An 18,410-nucleotide genomic window follows, 5' to 3' on the forward strand; every position below is an offset into this window, starting at 1 on the left:
CCTCCCCTGGCCCAGCCTGAGGCCGTTCCCTCTCCTCCTGTCCCTGTTCCCTGGCAGCAGAGCCCGACCCCTCCGGCTGTCCCCTCCTGTCAGGGACTTGTGCAGAGACAGAAATTCCCCCTGAGCCTCCTTTGCTCCAGGCTGAGCCCCTTTCCCAGCTCCCTCAGCCCCTCCTGGGGCTCCAGCCCCTTTCCCTTCCCTGGACATGCTCCAGCCCCTCAAGGTCTGTCTTGTGAGGGGCCCAGAACTGGAGACAAAACTTGATGATGACTTTAGGTGCGCCCCAGGGACACCCCGTGTGATTAATTCATCCAGATTTGAACATGTTCTGGAAACCATATAACTTCTACCATTTTGGGATATGGCCTGTCTTTAAAAAGAAAAGAAATTATTAAAAATGGTCTTAAATTTGATAAAAGCATGAACTGCAAACTCCTCATGTTTCTAGCCACTTCAGTGCCCCTTTTCATCCCACTGGAAGCCACCAAACGGAGATAAAGTTCCCCCAAGGACAGGATACCCATCTCTTTGTGGCCAAAGCCCTCAGGCTTGCACAGACTAAGGACAGCTCAGAGGAAAGATCAAACATCGTCCAGGTAAGGGCATATTCAGGGAATTAAGTGGAAAGCTCTAATACAGCCTCTCTTCTTTCCCCTTTGCCTCTTCCACAAGAGCCAGGTTTGCTTCAGCATGGAAAGTTATTTCGTTTTCCACAATTCTTTTTCTCAGGAGTGGCTGTTCCACTCTGAGCTGGTGTTTCTCCAGAAGAACTTGGTCCAAGGCAGACACCTCAGCTGGAAAACTCCAATCCCAACAGGCAAAGGCATTTGGAGCTGAGAGGACATCCTATCCTATTTTTAGAAGGAATTACTAGATCAGTAATATGCTACACTAAACATTTACAAAGCACAGCTCTAAAAGCTGGGTTTTAAACAAAGGGAACAGATGCTCTGACAAGAACCCTGTGCGAAATATTTCCTCTGCCAAGTGAGTAAAAGAAACCAATTTCTTTTGCTGAAGAATCAGCTTTTAAAGGCAATCCCTAGTAAATGAGGTATAAAACTGAATTCAGAACATTCCCACTACTTTCTTGCCTTTCCAGCAGAGCATCCTCTGGGCTAGGCTTTCACTGCCAGCCAGCTGGGAAGATGCCTCCAAGGTGGAAGCATACAAACAAGAAAAAATAAGGCAGTTTAACAAGCTGTTAAAATTTGCAAGCTTTTTAAACATGATTTATCCATGCTGGGTACTCCTCTATCTCACCAGATGCTTCCAAGTGTCTGGCACTGGAGAAAAACCTATAACTTTATTCCATGATGTATTACTGACCTGTAGTAGATTTATACAGAAACAACTGGCTGCTGGTGGTGGAGGAATAAAAAGACAGTGGATTGCACTGTAAACCAAAAGAGTCTTCAGTTATCTTGGAGGGGTTTCACAAGAAGCTGGTTCAGTCTGTCAGACATGGAAATTGGAAGGGGCTGTGGGCAACCTCTCCAGCAGGAGCCACAAGGAAAAGGCACTTCCAGGGGTGACAGCCAAGAGAAGAGACCTCCACAGCTTTGTGAACAGCTGGGTATGGATGGGAAGCCCCCACCTGGGCTGGGATCACCTACCAAGGGGCTTCCAGACAGAGGGAGGAGGAATTGGACTCCAGCAGCTCAAGGCTTGCTGCCAAAGCAGGCACATCCCTCTGGGAAGGCTGGGGAGCACGTGGCTTTTATCAGTATGAGGCACAGGCACCACTGGAAAAACCAGCACGGACACAATTTGGGAGAAACAGACCTGCTTTTAGCCTGAAGAGTGGCTTGTCTGGTTTTTCCCAAATCTATTGGATAATCTAACAGGAGATACTGCTTCCTACATGCTGCTGGCAGCAGGACCACCAGTGCACCAGGGAGGCCTGAGGCACTTATCAGCTACAAAATGGCTTTTACAAAGCATCACCCTTTGTCACGTGCATCAAGGGGCCCAGAGAAATGTCCCTCAGCAGGAAAGGACCTGGAAAAGACGAGCAGAGAGCTTGGTGCTTGTTCCAGCCCTGCTGGATTTCAGGAGCTGTCTCACCCAGAGCCCCAGATGGGACAGGACCCTGCTCCTGGCTGTAAGGCAGAGATAAGGCTCCTGCAAATGGAGGAAAAAGAGCTTTCCCAGCCTCAGGTTTGCAGGAGGGGGGCAAGAAGACCACAGGAGGCAGGGAACAGTGAAGTCAATCCAGAAAAACAACTTATCAGTTCTAGCCATCCTGGTGAATGCAGCGCTGGCTATCAAGCAAATGCTGCTGCTAAAAACAGCCTTCCATTTCAATGGGGGCTTCTTGGCTCTCCCAAACCCAAGCTCTCACCTCCATTCCTTGCAAATGGACAACAGGAGCACCCAGAGAGGCTGCACACTATGATAAAGCCCAAACAACACCTGAGCTGACTCAGAACTGAATGTGTTTCTGGTTAAGAGGACAGATTAATTTATATCTTAGAGCAGCAAAGGGGGGAAAAAAACCTTCCTTAGCTGTGGATCACAGGTCCTGGAAACAGTCAACAGCTTTGCTCTTCCCCCAGCAGTTGTCTCCATCCCTCTCCTACGAGGAATGGGTTGATGGGTTACCTCAGAGCCTTGTTTTGAACTGTTCTCCTTTATAATCTTCCTCTAATGCACAACTCCAGCTGTCAGTGGAAGGGGAAAGGTGATTAAATCAGCTCAGGATGACTCCCTGCAGGAAGGTACAGCGTGTGCAACATGTGTAACACAAACCTGCAGTTCATTTAAAGTTCCCTTTTCCATCACCCTGCAAGCTGAGACAGCTTTAGCTCCCCAGCAACGTGGACGTATTCCAACTGCTTGGAAAGTGAAAAGGGTTGGTCACTTACCACAGGAAAGGAGAACTGATTTGTGAGATGCCAAGTAATATTTCTGGTGCTGTACACTGCTTCCTTTCACAGCCTGTGTGACAACAGTTAATCTTTGGGGTTGTACCACCTCCAAAGGCATGTTTTCCTGCATAGACATTCCTTGGCACAAATGGGGAACAGCCTCTCCTTCCCAACAGGCAACAAGCTGTGGTCCCATGGAGCAGACAGGACTCAAGAAACTGCCAGGAAGAAATCCAGGCTGAGAGGTGTCTGGGAATATCTCACTGACTTGAGGGGAAAGAGGCTGTCACCAGATCTATGGGAAGCTCAGGGAGAGGGCCACATGTACAGGAGCACTTACCCAGCCTGCAAGTAAATCCCCTTCACTTCCCCAGACTGCCTGGATCAGACCTTCCGGACACATAAAGGAGTATAAGGCACGGATGCCAGCAGACACTGGAAGTTTTACACCTGGAGCCATTCCTAACTCTTATACAAACAGCACCTGGAAGTGAATGCAGTGTGAGAAATGGATTTTCAGCTCTCCAAGAGCAAATCTACCTGAGGAAGGCATGAGACTGCTGCAAGCCCACAATTTCAGAACTGTTGTGGAGCTGAACCTGTCTCAGGGTCTGGTTTTTGTTCCTTATTAATCACTTTCGCGGGCCTTTGCACTTTTGGATTCCAGCCTGACTGGAAGCAGCAGACACTGGAAAGCTCAGAAAGCTTTTCAAAGTGTGAACATCCCCCACTTCCCGCTCTTGGAAAAGGTTTAATGCACTTCAGGTTTGCATCCAGACTTCCAGGGGCTGAGCCAAGCAGTCACCCCTCTCAGACACACAGGGTGTTCACCTGTCTGGGAGCTTCCAACCTGAAATCCAGGCTTTCATCCTGAAGCATCTTTGGCAGAAGCAGGGCCAAGACATCACCAGGTGCAAAGCTGAGATGGTGCCCAAGGAAGACAGCAAACTGGGCTGCTGATGAACAAATCCACTTTCCATCCTTTCCCAGGGATCTCCCAAGCTCCATCTCCCTCATCCCATAATTAGACTGAGCAAAGAATGCCTGGCATTTGTTCCACAGACAGACACAACTCAGGCAAGGTTTAGAAAGCTTCAAATAATGCCAAGAATCAAACGTGGGTGAGCAAAGCTGCCTCTCAGCCAAGGAAGCCAAGGGAGCCGGAACGTGCACAGAGAAGAGTCTCCCTCTCTCCCTCTCCTATTTTATTCTCCAGGAGTACAATGAGGGCTATTCTCTCCTGAAGTAGGAATCCAAAACACTCAGCTGTTTTATGGATGGAAGGTATGGATTCTCCTCTGCCTCTCCCATAAAGCAGCCATGAGGAAGCACTGGAGCTGAACTGAGGGGAAGCCGTGGGATCAGACTTTCCAACTGACTGCTTCCCTTGCTCTCTCAAACCCCTCAACCAAAACGTGGCATTCACCAGGCCAGACAGGATGGGAAATGGGAAGAAAACCTCTCTCCCCACCACCACTCCTCTTTATAAAACTGCCACCCACCAAAGGCACGACCTCCAGATTCCAGCCAGCCCTGGAAAACGGTGGCTGAGTTGGGGACAAGAGCTCCAGATTGTGTCATCAAGGTCCCAGCCTCCTCCACACAGTGATCCCACATCTTTCATCCTGCCACAAGGGAAAAGAGAGCCAGGAGGGAGCAGGGCCATGCCACAGAGGGCTCCTGGGCTGCTCTGTGGAGGCACATCCTGCATTCAGGTGGTCTGGACTCAGATATATTACCAGCAGGCAAAAATTGATAAAACACTCTCTAGAGTAACTCCATAGGGTGGTCACGAATAATTCTGAGCCAAGCAGCCTTTGCCCAGGACAGTGAGTGATAACAAGGCTGTGATGGGATGCCTGGAAGAAGGGAAAAGCCAGCTTGCTGCTTGGGAGACCAGAAATGTGCTTTTCCCTCCTTCTCACACCTTCTGGTCACTCTGTGGTGACCACTGACAGGAGGGAATGCCATGGAGCTGTATCAGAGGAGGGTCAGGCTGGATATTGGGAACAGATTCTTCCTAATTCCAGAGGGAATGGGCACAGCCCTGAGGCTGCCAGAGCTCCAGGAACATTTGGACAACGCTCTCAGGGATGCACAAGGTGGGAGGCACAGTCCTGCCCTGTGGCTTCACTGCCCTGGCACTCCCACAGCCCAAGCCCCAGATAATGAGGACACTGGAGTGTCTGTGCCTGTTGGATCAGGATCCAGGGAGTCACCCCGATGGACATGGAGCCGATGGGGACGGATCCTGGCGAGCTGGTGACGATGGGAGCTGCAGAAAGACCCACCCTGATGCACAACCATGACTTTGCCTTATTGTGCATCCCGATTCCCTCCTGCAGGAGACACAAATGTGCCTGTAGGTGGCCCAGAAACACTGGCTTATTAAAAAGAAAAAGGGGGAAAAGAAAAAAAAAAAAAAAAAGACCAGAATGAATGCAGCATCTGTCACCCTTTTGCAGAATTGTTATGTTTTTTGTGTAGTTGGTGCTTGTTTTCCAAAGATTTACATTTTTATGTGTGTGTCATTCGCTTTTCATGCATTTGGAGACCTCGGAGCTTAGAAATTCAAAACACTTGTCAGTCACGTCAATCCTTTTGGACAAAACAGAGCTGCCACTTGGATGGATTAAAAAAAAAAGCCCACAACAAAACAACAAACAAAACACACTTTTCTCTCAAGCTGTGACTCGGTCACCCCACTCAATGCAGGCAAGACAATGTTCACAGAAAGCAAAAAAAGAAAGATACGAGTTTTCATACTCATCGGTGGAACTAAATTGATTAAGGTCATTTCCTAGGTAGGTTTGAAATCTTCTGCAACAATTTTTTTCTTTTTTGAAAAGAAAAGCTTCCCCCCCCCCAAAAAAAACAAAAAAAGGAAAAGTCACCACTGCAAAAACATTAAATCTGCTTGGGTAACTCAGAATATATGTTGGCAAGGCAACATATCTCAGCTTGAACAGTAAACCTGCTATGTCAGAGGCTCTGCCACATATGAAAGAGGCTTGGGTTTCAATATCTCATGCTGAATTTACTTCTTTTCAGCCTTTCACGGCCAAGTATTTGATGTCTCTCCTTTCACTGCTGCAATCGATAGGGTGACCTTACGTAAAAGTTTCCTGACCTTTGCTGTTCTCAGTATTGTTCTGTTAAAATGTAATTTAACTCTTTTTCTTTAGTCTGGAAATAGCACTGTACAGACAGCAAACACGAGAGGGGCTCGGGGGCTTTTTTCCCCCCTTAACCTAAAGGCAAGAGGCACCATCCATCATCAGAGTTGGCTTCAAACCAGAGGATGACAAGAAGCATCATCTGCAGAGGGCCTGGTTAGTTTCCCAGTGCTTTCTTGTACCTGTTTAGTAAGTTAAAAACCCCAAAAAGCCTTACTCTGATGCTCACTCCAGTGCCATCCTGCTCAGTATTTTAGGATTTAGGGGTCTCCCTGGATTCACATAATGTTGGTATCTCCTTGGCACTATGAAGTTACAGCATTTTCTCTAGCTAAGGCCTTGCATGTATTTCCCACAATAAAAACAAAGAGATTAAGAATTCTATGGAAAAAGGGAAAAAAAAAAAAAAAGAAGAATTGCTTTCAAATAGCAACTACCAAAGTAGAAGGAGGCTGTTTTTTCTCATGACAGTGGGTGTTGGAAAGTCAGCCACATGTTTTAGAGTTAGAGCTAGCTTATCCAGGCCAGGATCTTTGGGAGCCTGGTTTGAATCCCATTATAACCCTGTAATGCAAGTACTTTTGTGGGAGCAAGCTGCCATGGTTATCCTCTGCTGTGATTTCATCTCCCAGTTCTGGCTGGATGTGGGTATTACTCTGCATTAGCCATGCAGATGCACACGTCGCCACTCACACCCATACATTTGCACAGGATTATGGCTGAAATTCCTGATCCTGCTTATAAAAAGCCCTATAAATCCCAGAGAGCTCCTTTTAAATCTGCAGCATTACCTTACTGTAAATCCAGGGTGTAAGTCAGAGCAGACTCTGGCTCAGATGCTCTTCAACCACACATCCTGATGGAGAAAGGAGGCCAAAAGCAAACCCTGGGCTCTGAAGACACCAATTCCCCACAAAGCCCACCCCCATCACATCATACCCTGCTCAACCCCACAGCCCTTCATTTTTTAGAGTACCAGCTCCACTCTTGTCATGGAGAAACTCTCAGAAACAGAATTAAGAGCTGGGCTTTGGCAGTGCTGCCCCCGCCCCCACGTGCCTCAATATTGCTCACAGCTGAGTTATTCCTTGCTTCTTAGGAATTTTAACTGGCTTTTATGCTCAGTGAACTTGTGAAAGGAGAGTACCTAAAGTCAGCAGCACTGAAACCATGAATTAGCACCAGTTGGGTGTTTCTTACAGTACATTATCTGCATTATGCCAGAGGAGCTGATTTAAAGTCACGGTGCTATACCTGATCGTCATTTATGGCTCATAAAAGGAAAGCTGTGTTTAAGGAACAATAAAGCAGCACTGCACTTTGTATGGAAGAAGAGAAATAAAGCCTTTCTCACGGAGCAGATGTATTTTTATTTGCTCAGTGCCTGCCTCTGAGGCACATGGAGATGCTTTACCAGAAAGCCCAAGAGTTAAGCAGGAGGACTCGCTCCAGGTTATGGATTATGTTTGATTTGTACTCATTTTCCCAGCCAAGCCTTAACACAGTGAATTAACCTCCTGGAAAAGATAGGACCTGAATCCCCAAGGACACCTGTAGCTGTCAGGGCAACAAGAGAGATCCCCAAGCACAGCAAAAAGAAGCAGGGATCCTTCATAAAGCAGAATCACAGAATCATTTTGATGGTCTGGGAGGTCTTTTCCAACCGAGACCGATCTGTGACTAATCCCCACCTTGTCACCCAGCCCCGAGCACTGAGTGCCAAGTCCAGTCTTCCCTTCAACACCTCCAGGGATGTGGACTCCATCACTCCCCTGGGCAGCACCTTCCAATGCTTAACAACCTTTTCCATGAAGAAATTCTTCCTGAACACCCCAAGCTCCAGGCTCAGGACATTTGGCCAAAGTGACAGCAGCCATCACATCAATAACTCTCAGTCATAGTCACATCACAGAAGACACCTATTCTCACTCACCTGCTATCTGCTGATAAATTCCCTCATTTCAGTCTCCAAGGAGTCCAGATCCACACTTTGGTTTCAGTGCAAACCCCAGCTGGGGCATCATATCACACAGGAGAAAAGCTTCCTAGAACACAGACAAGTTTTTAGGCTGTTACACCTCTGCTAGTTTAATTTTTGAGAATTTTTAACATGAAACCAAAGTCCTAATGAGAAATACACAACAATTACAAACTCCATCCCTCCTCCCCCTGCATTGTTCTGCCCTCCACCCATTTCCCATCCTCTGCCCACCACCCCCCTTCCCAGGGTCACAGCCACCTCAGGGCCACTCAGCAGTGCCAATCCTTGTAGAGGACAGTGTTCCCACTTCCCAAACTGCTGGTGTGGGGCGTGCTGCCTCCCAGCTCCACTTGTCCTTTCAAAGGACAAGGTGAGTCCTCAGCTCCAGGTTTTCCCATCAAGGAGCTGGAAAAGTTCCAAGCATGCACAGTATTGACAGCAAGGGTCACGGTCCTGACCCTTCCCTGCTCCCTGTCTGACCCTGCTTTTGGAAAAGGCACCATCACACCACGATCCACCTCCCCAAGGAAGAGGCCTGGAGACTTTATCAGTGTGGTTTAGGCAGCACTGATCTGCAGGATCTCCCCAACACTCAGCACCACCCGGGCTATGTACGGGCTGACGCCGCTCCGTGAATACCAAACTGCAGAGAGAAAGGAAAAAAAAAAATTCTGTGAGTTTCTGCCAGCGTAAAGCTACAGCACCATGTGAGAACAGCCCATTGCCTGAGAGGGAACCTGAACTGAAACAGTTCTGCTGCTCTAAAATGAGCAACACCCTGCAGGTGGACAGGAGTGGGATGCCAGAGCTGTATCCAGCACCTTTAGGGAGGACACAGCTGCACACAGGGATGCTGAGGGAAGAGGAGCAATGCCCAGCTAAAGCAGGGGATTAATTTCTCAGCATTAACCAATTTCAAGTGTCAGCACAAGGGAGAACCTTCCCTGCAGTTCAGCAGCATCTTGAGGTTTACAGGAAGCTCAAAATACCCACAGTGTACAAGAAGCATCAGCACAAAAAGCTACGCCTGCACTCCATCCTGACAGCTTCTCTGCAACCAGAAATCCTCTTCCTTTTGGGATTTCTCCCCACTTGGGAGTGGACTGGTGCTTTTTTAGCAACAGCAGTACAAGGAAGGGATGGCAGACTTAACATCTGTTTTTGCAGGACAACCTTTGAGGAGGCAGTAATGGAACATGTAGAAATAAACAAAATACAGTCATTCCCAAATGGTTTGGCTGTTGGGATCGCAGGGGGGATGAGGGCATTCTTGGATTGAACAGGAATTTAAAGTGGAGCAGCAAACATGGCTGGGAGACATCACTGATTTGACATTAAATACCTTCTCCTGAGGTGAACACGACTGTGACTCAAGTCCTTTGCTGGGTTAAGGCTCCACTTCAGGCATCCCACAGCGCCTGGATCCTGCCCCACACTCGGACACCACGGCACTGCAAATCCTCAACAAAGGGAAGAAGAGATAAAAAGGGATTTAGTGCTGTGAGGACAGCTAACCCCCCAATTCCATCGCCAGCAAAAAGCCCAGAGGCTTGAACCTGGATTAGTCCAAATATCCGCTCCATCTGCACACTTCCGTATTTTCCTTCCCTGTGTTTATTTCTAATAAATATAAACACAGCTTTTCATCATTCCTAGCAACTTTTACCTTATAAATCCATCAGTTTTACCTTCCCCACCAGCACAGACTCACTCCTCCCACCCCTTCCCTGCTCACCACACTCCAGTGCCATCTCCCATTCCTCCAACAGTTCTTTCTGGCCACCAAACACCAGGAAAACTCTGACTGACCTGTCTGCTCTTGCACCAAAGGACAGAAGGTGGGCTTGAGATTCCTCCTTTTTGGCTTTTTTTTCCTGAGGAGAAGGCTGGCAAATCAAACCACTGGTAGGCACAGGTTTGTTTGTTTTTTTTTTCTCAGATCTTTATTTTACAAAAATAACTTACAAATAGAGACAACTCTCAGCAGTAGGATCACTCACTCTGTGCAGGAGGATACAGCCTGGTGAAGCAGGGGAGTAGGAGTTAAGGACTCTGACAATACTGTTAATTTTAACATGATGGCAGCTATATTACACTACATATATTTCATGCTCCAGCATGTGGGTGTGACACCACATAAAGCCACGGTCCATAAAGTGTGCCAGCCAGGGAGGATGCTCCCAAGAGATCATTTCCATCCTATTTATCAGCATCCTCTTGGAGCCAAACGGCCACCTAACACTCAGACTACAGCACTCTGGATACACTCATCAGCAATATACTTCAAATACATGATAAAAATATATTTAACTTTCAAATACACTTGTATAAGGTACACCAAGAGGCAGAAAATAAAGTCTCGAGCTTTTAAATACAACACACTATATATATAAACATATACAAGGAGACAAGAGGGAATCAAGACGTGGAAGGAGAAGCTTATCCATGTTATCTATGCTACACAATGGCTTTGTCTGCTAGGAAGTCATTTCCATTTGCATAGCGTTGTTGAGGAGTCCACACTGGGCTAGGAGGAGAAAAGGTTTTCATTTTGGTACCACTTCCACTTTGCAACTGATCCTACTCTTAAATTACACTTTGTCCTCTCTCTTTTGTAGGCTGGAATTCACGCCCCGTTCATAACAAGCACATTGAAAGGAAGGGGTTAAAAAAAAAAATAAAAAAAATTAACAACAAACCATAAAACACACACAACAAAAACAACACATCAGGTCAGAGAGTCAAGGAAGTTTCTTTCTGGGGCTGCAGTCATTTGGCATTTTGCTCCAGAGCTGAGTATTCTGCTTCTGACACTCTGGAGGCGTCGATGAGTTTAGTGAGGCCAGTTTTGGCAGAGTACTTGAAAATAAAGGCTTTCATGAGCTCGTATCTGTAGTTGCGGTTGATGAAGCTGTACAGGATGGGGTTGACACAGCAGTGCACGAGGGAGAAACACTGGGTGATGTGGAGGGTGGCGTAGAGGAAGTTCTCCATCTGGCAGCTGAAGGGGATGAAATGAAGGCTGTAGAAGATGTCCAGCAGCACGGCCACGTGGTAGGGCAGCCAGCACACCAGGAACACCACCACGTAGGAGAAGATGATCTTCCCGTTGCTCTTCCGCTCCTGGTCGCTGGAGGTGGAGATGCTCTTGGCCAGGAGGAAATAAAACACGGTGATGATGGGAAAGGGGATGAGGAAGCCCAGCACCACGGAGATGAGCTCCATGCCAATCAACCACTCCTTGAAGCTCTCTTCGGGGTAAATGGGCCTGCAGTAGGTCTCGTTGTTGGAAGAGACCGTCTTGAGGTAATAGGTGTCCGGGAGGGACGCGGAGAAGGCCAGGAGCCACACCAGGACGCAGATGCAGCGGCGGATGATCTTCTTCTTGCGGCTGCTGGAGCTGGTGAAATAGGCAACCGAGAGGTAGCGGTCCATGCTCATGCATGCCAGGAAGAAGATGCTGCTGTACAAGTTGATGGAAAATATCAGGTGAGTTATCTTGCACGTGATTTCCCCCATGTGCCACTGGTTGTGCTGGACGAGCGAGACGACCCACACAGGAAGGGTGATCACGACGCACAGGTCGGCGATGGCCAGGTTGAAGATGTACAGGTGGGTTTCATAGCCGGTCATTTTGGCCTGGAGGTTGACCCACACCACCACTGAGTTGGCCACCAGGCCTATGACGAAGATGAAGATGTAGAAGAAGGACAGGGTGTAGAGCAGGGCGCTCTTGTTGAGCGTGCCGGAGCATGTTGTCGCATCCACCGTGATGCACTCGCCATTGTTGCACGTCCAGTTGATCTCCGTCAAGTTGGCCGTCTCCAGGAAATCCAGGATGGAAGTCAAGTCAAGCGCGCTCATGGTCGCTCAGATTGGACTTCAAATGACCTAAAGGCAAAACAGGATTGAGAGAAATAACGTAAATTATGGAGCTATTTCTGCTGCCGTGTCATGCCGGGATGCGCCGCTCTAGCAACATCCTGCTCTTGCCAGGCACCTTCCATTAAAGCGTTCCGTGGAGTAAAACAACCAAGACACTTAGCAAAACTCATCTCCTTGACAAAAGAGGAACAGCACCAGAGTTTGTGTGATTTTTCCTTCTCTTCCAGCTCACATCTGACATCATCAGGTTGGCTATCGTCCCCGGGTGTGAAATCTGCAAAGTACACCGTGGCCAAATAAACGTCAGGCAACTAAATCTGTCTCCTCCGGCATAAATGATGGCCCTATCGCTTTCAGCAGGGGAATCTTTAAGCCATTTTATCTGCACTCCCTCAAGCACAGTAGAATCGATCTGGCTGATACATGGTACCGTAAAACATTTACCACAGGTTCTGGTCAGCATCTTGTCAAGCTCAGCTAGAGCTGCATTAAGCAGAAATGGGGAACTAAGGGGCTTTGTACCCCTATCCAAACTTAAATTTAAATTCTGCTTTGTCCTCCCCCCTTCTCTCGAATTCTATTTTACAAAGTATCCCCTGCATTTAACAATTATTACACAGCATTTAGAAAAGAAAAAAACCTGTGAGCTTGACTGCTGAGTAGATCTGCTGGGCTTAAGTTTTCTTTTTAGAAGAGTGCTTTGATTTCAAAACACTCCCCCATCAGGGCTGGCTCCACAACTGCCTTCTTTCCCACCCTTCTGCTTTTCTAAATCTACTTTTGCTGCCTCTTTACTGCTTTCTTCTACCTGCAGGCAGCGGACAAAGCAACTTGTTAACTTCCTCACCAGTAGAAAGAAAAAGCCAGTCAGACCTTAATGGCTCACACAAGACCCCAAGAGGAGCTACTAATTACCCTTGTGCTTTTGGGGAGGCATAAAAATGCTGTCTCCCTTCCCTGGGACCCTCAGTACCACCCACAGCCACAGGCCTGTGCCCACCACGCTTCAGCCAGGCCAGATCTGGAGCGCAGGATTCAGCCTGGGACATGCCAAAATAAAGCTGCAGAGGTGGGCTTCCAAGGGATGGATCCTTGTTCCCTCATGGCTTCCCATCCTGAGCTGGACCATCAGGTCAGCCAGCCCACACATCCAGCATCCCCAGCTGTGGTCACCATGCTCTTCCCCATCACCACAGCCCCAGAAGGAGAGGGACCAGCGTGGGGCAAAGCCAGGCTGGCCAAGTGACCAGAGAGCAACAGGGCATCTCCAAACATCCCTCACCCCAGCCCAGGATCTCCTGGTAGGGCTTCCAGGAGCACAGAGGGGAGGTAAACAGGGAAGAGCTTGGATGTGTTGAATATCCTCTTCTCATTCCCTCTCCCCAAAAAGGGACCTTGGTTGACACAGCACCTCTTCTCCATCTGCATAATTGGCTCTTCCCAAAGCTCTCACCCTCCTGCCTGTCAGGAACAGAGGCTACGGAAGAGAAGGGAGATAAGGAGGGAGATTACCTGAGAGGACTCAAGGCACTATTGTCCCAGCAGAGGGGAAGCTGGTGGCACTAACAATGAGGGGGGCCATGCACACATTCAGGGGAGATCAAATCTCTCCACAAATAGGCCCAAATTGGCCCCGTGAGGAGATCTGACCTATGGCTTTCATCCTGCTGGCCTGATGAAAGACGGGGCCGAGATTCAAACCAAATTAAGCACGGATTTTGCTAAAACACTGGCTAAAGAGGGAGCTGAGACAGTGGCAGCTCTCCATTCTGCGTTAGCCGATCCTGTGTTCATCTCAGGAAAGCAGAGAGCGATTTAACCCACATCATGCAGGGCTGATCCTCAGGGCCCCCTAGAGCTGCCAGTACCACCCCGGTGCTGCAGGGATGGAGCTCCTGCCAGACCTCACCCAGGGTCCCACTGCATCCCCAGCACAAACACTTTCCAAGCCTCTCATGCATGGGGAGAAGCAGCACCATCCCCAAGTCCCTGTGCCTCAAAATAATCCTGCAGAAATTAAAGCTAACTCTCTAAAGACCATGAAACTTCCAGCTCCATGGCACAGGCCACCAGCTCCTGCTGGTATTTGGGGGCAGCAAGGGGAGCAGAGCAGAAGGAACACCCAGCTAACTCCCAACATCCCACAGAAGTACCACGGGTGGGCCTGGGCTTCTCTGGAAAGGCACATGGTCTAAAACAAGAGGAACAGGCTCACTCCACGCCTCAAGACCCCAATTCAGGACAGGACTGTGACCACCCAGCACCAGCAAGCCTCCAGCACATACCTCACGGAGAAGAAACTCAAACCTGGCTGAGGGGTGTCAGATTCCAACAGAGAGGCAGCAACACAGCAGCAAAAAGAGGGGCTCACACCAATGCTGGGGACACCACGGCCACCACAATCCCAGCTGCTGGCTCAGATCCACCCTGGGCATGTTAGGGAGCACAAAGGATGCTCAGCCCGATCCCAGCCCGCCTGCACTCCGAAAGCACGGCTGCTGCACACACGTGCATCCATCTGCCTGCGCCTTTCGCATCCCCAGCGCGGCAATAAAAACCCGAAACCGAGCCGGCCTCCCAGGCTCCAGGTCCCGCCGGGGAGGAGGGCTGTGCTCACAGATTACAGCCATACAAACCGGGCTGTAGCCTGGGATTAGCTGCTGTAACCTGAGCTCCGACTCCCACCCAGATTAGCTGGGAGGTACGGGGGGAACCCACCGGACAAACTCAATAAAGCCACTCCGTGCTCCTAAAAAAAAACCACCACCTTCAGCGCTCTCTGCAGACAGCACAGCATCCGAAAAACTCGAGAAGGAAGCTGGGACTGTAATTTCTGGCCACGACACGGCAAAACTCCGGCAGGCCATCACCTCTTCACCTGGCAGGCACATGTGCTGAGTCCAGCCGCTGCCAGTTTACGGGAGTTAGGACATGAAGGAAAGGAGACGCACCCAAAATCCGGCTCCAGATACCCAGAGCTGTCCCTGGAGCTGATGCAGCCTGCAGGACTGCACCCTCCCCGTGCCACCTCCTGCCCAGGACCCGCTGCAGGCTGTGACAGACTGATCGGGCACTCGCATCCCTGCCCAGGAGGGCAGCCCATGGCGGCACGGCAGTGTCCAAACCCTCAACAATTTGGGGAGCTTCCCAGAGCATCCCACAGCCCGCTCCTGGCCGCTCTCAGACCTGCCTCCCGACTGCTCAGGGCTGCGGGCAAGCGGGCTCTGCCCTTCCCAAACGGAGAGGGAGATGAGCCATGCCAGGAAAAGTCAGGGTTTTTGGGCCGGCTGTCACTCGCACAGCTTCACCCTTCCCGTGCCCTGGCTCTGCAGCATCAGGCCACCACAAGAGGACACCCATGCCCGCAAGGGGCTTTGCGAGACGGAGCCCGGCACATTCAAACTCTCCCGCAGCTCCGAGCTGAAGAAACACCGCAGGGGAAGGAAGGGAGCCGAGGATCGCACCTGGGCACACGGAGCACCCACACGGGAGCGGCGGCCACTCCGAGCTCCCCCAGACCCTCCCTCCACGGGACATCCAGGTGGGGGCAAGCAGAGGAGGCTCCCCCCACCCACTGCGAGCCCGGAGGGACGCGACGGAGCCGGGGGATGCTGCGAGTGCTCAGGGGGACGGGCCGGCCGCACTGTGAGCCCCCACGGGTCCCGCAGCCCTGGCGGGGCTCCCCCGGTGCCGCCCTTACCTCGGGGCCTGCCGGCAGCGCTGCCCGGGCGAGTGAGCGCGGCCCCGCCGCCGCCGCCGCCTTATAGCGGCCGTGAGGGGAGCCCGCCTCCCGGGGGCGGCTCCGGCCCCGGCTCGGATCGGCCCAGCCCCGCACAGCCCCGCACGGCCCCAGATCGGCCCAGCCCCGCACGGCCCCGGCTCGGCTCGGCCCAGCCCCGCACGGCCCCGGCTCGGATCGGCCCAGCCCCGCACGGCCCCGGCTCGGCTCAGCTCAGCCCCGGCTCGGCTCAGCCCAGCCCCGCACGGCCCAGATCGGCTCAGCCCCGGCTCAGGCCCGGCTCGGATCGGCCCAGCCCCGGCTCGGCTCATTTCAGCTCCGGCTCAGCTCCGGCCCAGCCCCGGCTCGGCCCAGCCCCGCTGGGTCTCCGGGAGAGGCAGCGAGGGGTGCGGGCAGCCGGGGTGGGAGAGGAGGTGATACTGGGACAGGGGGGAGACAAGGAGGGAAGAGAAGCGAGGAGAAAAGCGAGGAGAAAAGGAAAGGGAAAAGCGGGGGAAAGAGAGAGATGGAAGCGAGGGAAAGAGAGAAAATGAGAATGAGAGAAAAAGAGAGAAAGAGAGAAAAGAGGGACGGGAAAAGATGAGAGAAAAGGAAATAGAGAGAGGGAAAAGGGAAGGGAAAAGGAGAGGAGAGAAGAAGAAATAGAGGAAAAAAGAAATAGGAAAAGGGGAGAGGAGAAGGAGAGAAAAAGATGGAAACAGAGGGAGGAAAAAGGAGAGAAAGAGGGAAAAGGAGAGAAAGAGGGAAAAGGAGACAAAAACAGGGAAAGGGAGAGAAAAGGAGGGAAAGGGAGAGAAAAAGAGAAGAGAAAAGGAAATGGGGAAAAGGGAGAGAAAAAAGAGAGGAGAAAAAGAAATAGCAGGAGGAAAAAGGAGAGAAAAGGAGAGAAAGAAGGAAAAGGAGAGAAAAAAGAGGAAAAAGGAGAGAAAAAGCAGAAGAAAACAGGAAAAATAAAAAGATAAATAGAAGCAGGAAAAAGGAGAGGGAAAAGGAGAAAAGTAGGAAAAAGGAAAATACAAAAAGAAAAGTGAGAAAAGGACAGGAAAGAAAAAGAGAAAAATGGAAAAATAGGAGAAAAAAGGAAAAGGAAAAAGAAGAGAAAAGAAAGCAGAAAAAGAGGGGCAAAGAGAAAAAGTGAAGAAAGATGAAAAGGTGAAAAAAGAGAAAAAGTGGAAAAAGAGAAAAGAGGGAAAAGAGGAAAAGTGACAAAAGAGAGGAAAGAGAAAAAAGGAGAGAAAAGAAAAAAGAGAAAAGGGAGAGAAAAAATACAGAAGAAGAGAGGGGAGGGGGAAAGATGAAAGAGAAGGGAAGAAAGAAAGGGGAAGAAGAGAAAAATAGAAACAGGGAGAGAAAACAGATTTTAAAACATGAAAAAGCAGAAAACAGATGTAAGGGGGGGAAAATTTAACAGCATGTCTCTATTTGTTTTCTGTTTTGATTTGTTTTTTCCCTGCCACAATAAAATATTGAGGTAGACAAGGCAAGGGGAGGCAGCAGATCCTCACCTCTGCTCCCTCCCCAAGGGCAAGAAAAACTAACACCAAGGAGAAACAAGCCAGGTGAAAGTGAAAATCCCCTTCCTTGCAGGGCTCCTGAGCACGGGGAAGGTGAGGGAAAGGGGGGTCACTTGGGCTGTGTGTCCCAGGGAAAATTGGATATCCAGCCTCCTGCCGAGCCCTGAGAGCGGCACTGACAGCTCCCAGGGATCTCCACCAGGCTGCTCCCAAAACTCCAGGTGAGCCAGAGCAGGGCTTGGCCCCCAAACCCTTCCCCTGAGCCCACAGCAACCTACAGCTCCTAAATCACCTCAGCATGGCTTTGGGGTCTTCTCTGATTTGGCTGCCAGGGAACAAGAACAGAGGGATGAGTCTCCCACCATGCCATGGATAGAAAGGGTGGAATGTAAGGTGCCTCCTCTCCCTCACTTCCACTCTCCTTGGCTGAGGTCCTCCCAACTTCACAGCTGTCAGTGAGCAAAGCGTTCCAGCATCTGCTTGAATTCCCAGTGCTTGCCCAAGTCCGCGGATATTGGTGGGATTGAAGCACGGTGATGTCAGAGAGTGACAGGATTAGGTTTAAAAATAATCATGGACTGAAGAACTTGGCTAAATCAGGCTCTTGAAAATGCTAGGGGAAAAAAAAAAAACAAAAACAAAAGGCACTGTAGCAGCACTCTGGTCACTTGGCCAAAAAAGCAAGTGGAGTGGTTTGGCCTTACTTGGTGTGCCAGAAACTAACACCAAAATGTGCAAAGTCTTCCAGAGCTCTCCAGAAATACCAGCCAGCACCTGGAACCACAAAGCTGCTGGATGTCCAGGAGTCACAGGCAACCTCCCCTCCCGTGCCTTTTGCCAAGGCAGAGCCCTCACTGCCCTCTCCTGGTTCCTCCTTTCAGGTATCATTTTATGGGGAGCACATTCCTCACGGAAGAGCCAGGGCCAATTCCCTTTTCGTTACAAAAACTGGATTTTGCCTGGAGTTCAGGCATTAAAAATCTGCACAATACAAAACCACCTCCCTAGAACAGAGCAAGCAGAGCTGGAAACCTCAGATAAAATCAGCAGAAGGTCAATGTGCTGCCTGCTTGCCATGATTAATTGGTATCTGCCACCAATCCAAGCAGGTGATCCAAGGGATGTGATTGCAGAATGCAGCTGCTGTGGCCAGCAACTCCTTGGAGATGCAGCTGTCCAGGTGATCTATCACTCACTGAAATGAGACAGGCTGGGAGAACTGGGATTGTTAAGCCTGCAAAACAA

General features: G+C 50.0%; 1 protein-coding gene and 1 long non-coding RNA gene across 3 annotated transcripts; both read right to left on the reverse strand.

The window, feature by feature from the left end:
- Positions 1-7,597: 7,597 nt before the first annotated feature.
- Positions 7,598-9,601, reverse strand: LOC131579713 (uncharacterized). Its single transcript, XR_009277758.1, has 3 exons — positions 9,370-9,601; positions 8,546-8,670; positions 7,598-8,091 (listed from the first exon to the last, which is right to left on the reverse strand). It is a non-coding gene; the product is annotated as an uncharacterized LOC131579713 (long non-coding RNA).
- Positions 9,602-9,931: 330 nt separating this feature from the next.
- Positions 9,932-15,751, reverse strand: ACKR3 (atypical chemokine receptor 3). 2 transcript variants are annotated; one of them, XM_058840249.1, is made up of 2 exons: positions 15,613-15,751; positions 9,932-11,918 (listed from the first exon to the last, which is right to left on the reverse strand). In XM_058840249.1, exon 2 carries the CDS (start codon positions 11,889-11,891, stop codon positions 10,797-10,799), a length of 1,095 nt encoding a protein of 364 aa, XP_058696232.1. In that variant the 5' UTR covers positions 11,892-11,918; positions 15,613-15,751; the 3' UTR covers positions 9,932-10,796. The 2 variants fall into 2 exon arrangements, with proteins under 2 accessions (XP_058696232.1, XP_058696233.1); XM_058840250.1 differs by lacking the exon at positions 15,613-15,751 and adding an exon at positions 14,631-14,655.
- Between the last annotated feature and the right edge of the window lie 2,659 nt (positions 15,752-18,410).

The sequence above is a fragment of the Poecile atricapillus genome, chromosome 5 (assembly GCF_030490865.1).
Source record: "Poecile atricapillus isolate bPoeAtr1 chromosome 5, bPoeAtr1.hap1, whole genome shotgun sequence".
NCBI lineage: Eukaryota > Metazoa > Chordata > Aves > Passeriformes > Paridae > Poecile > Poecile atricapillus.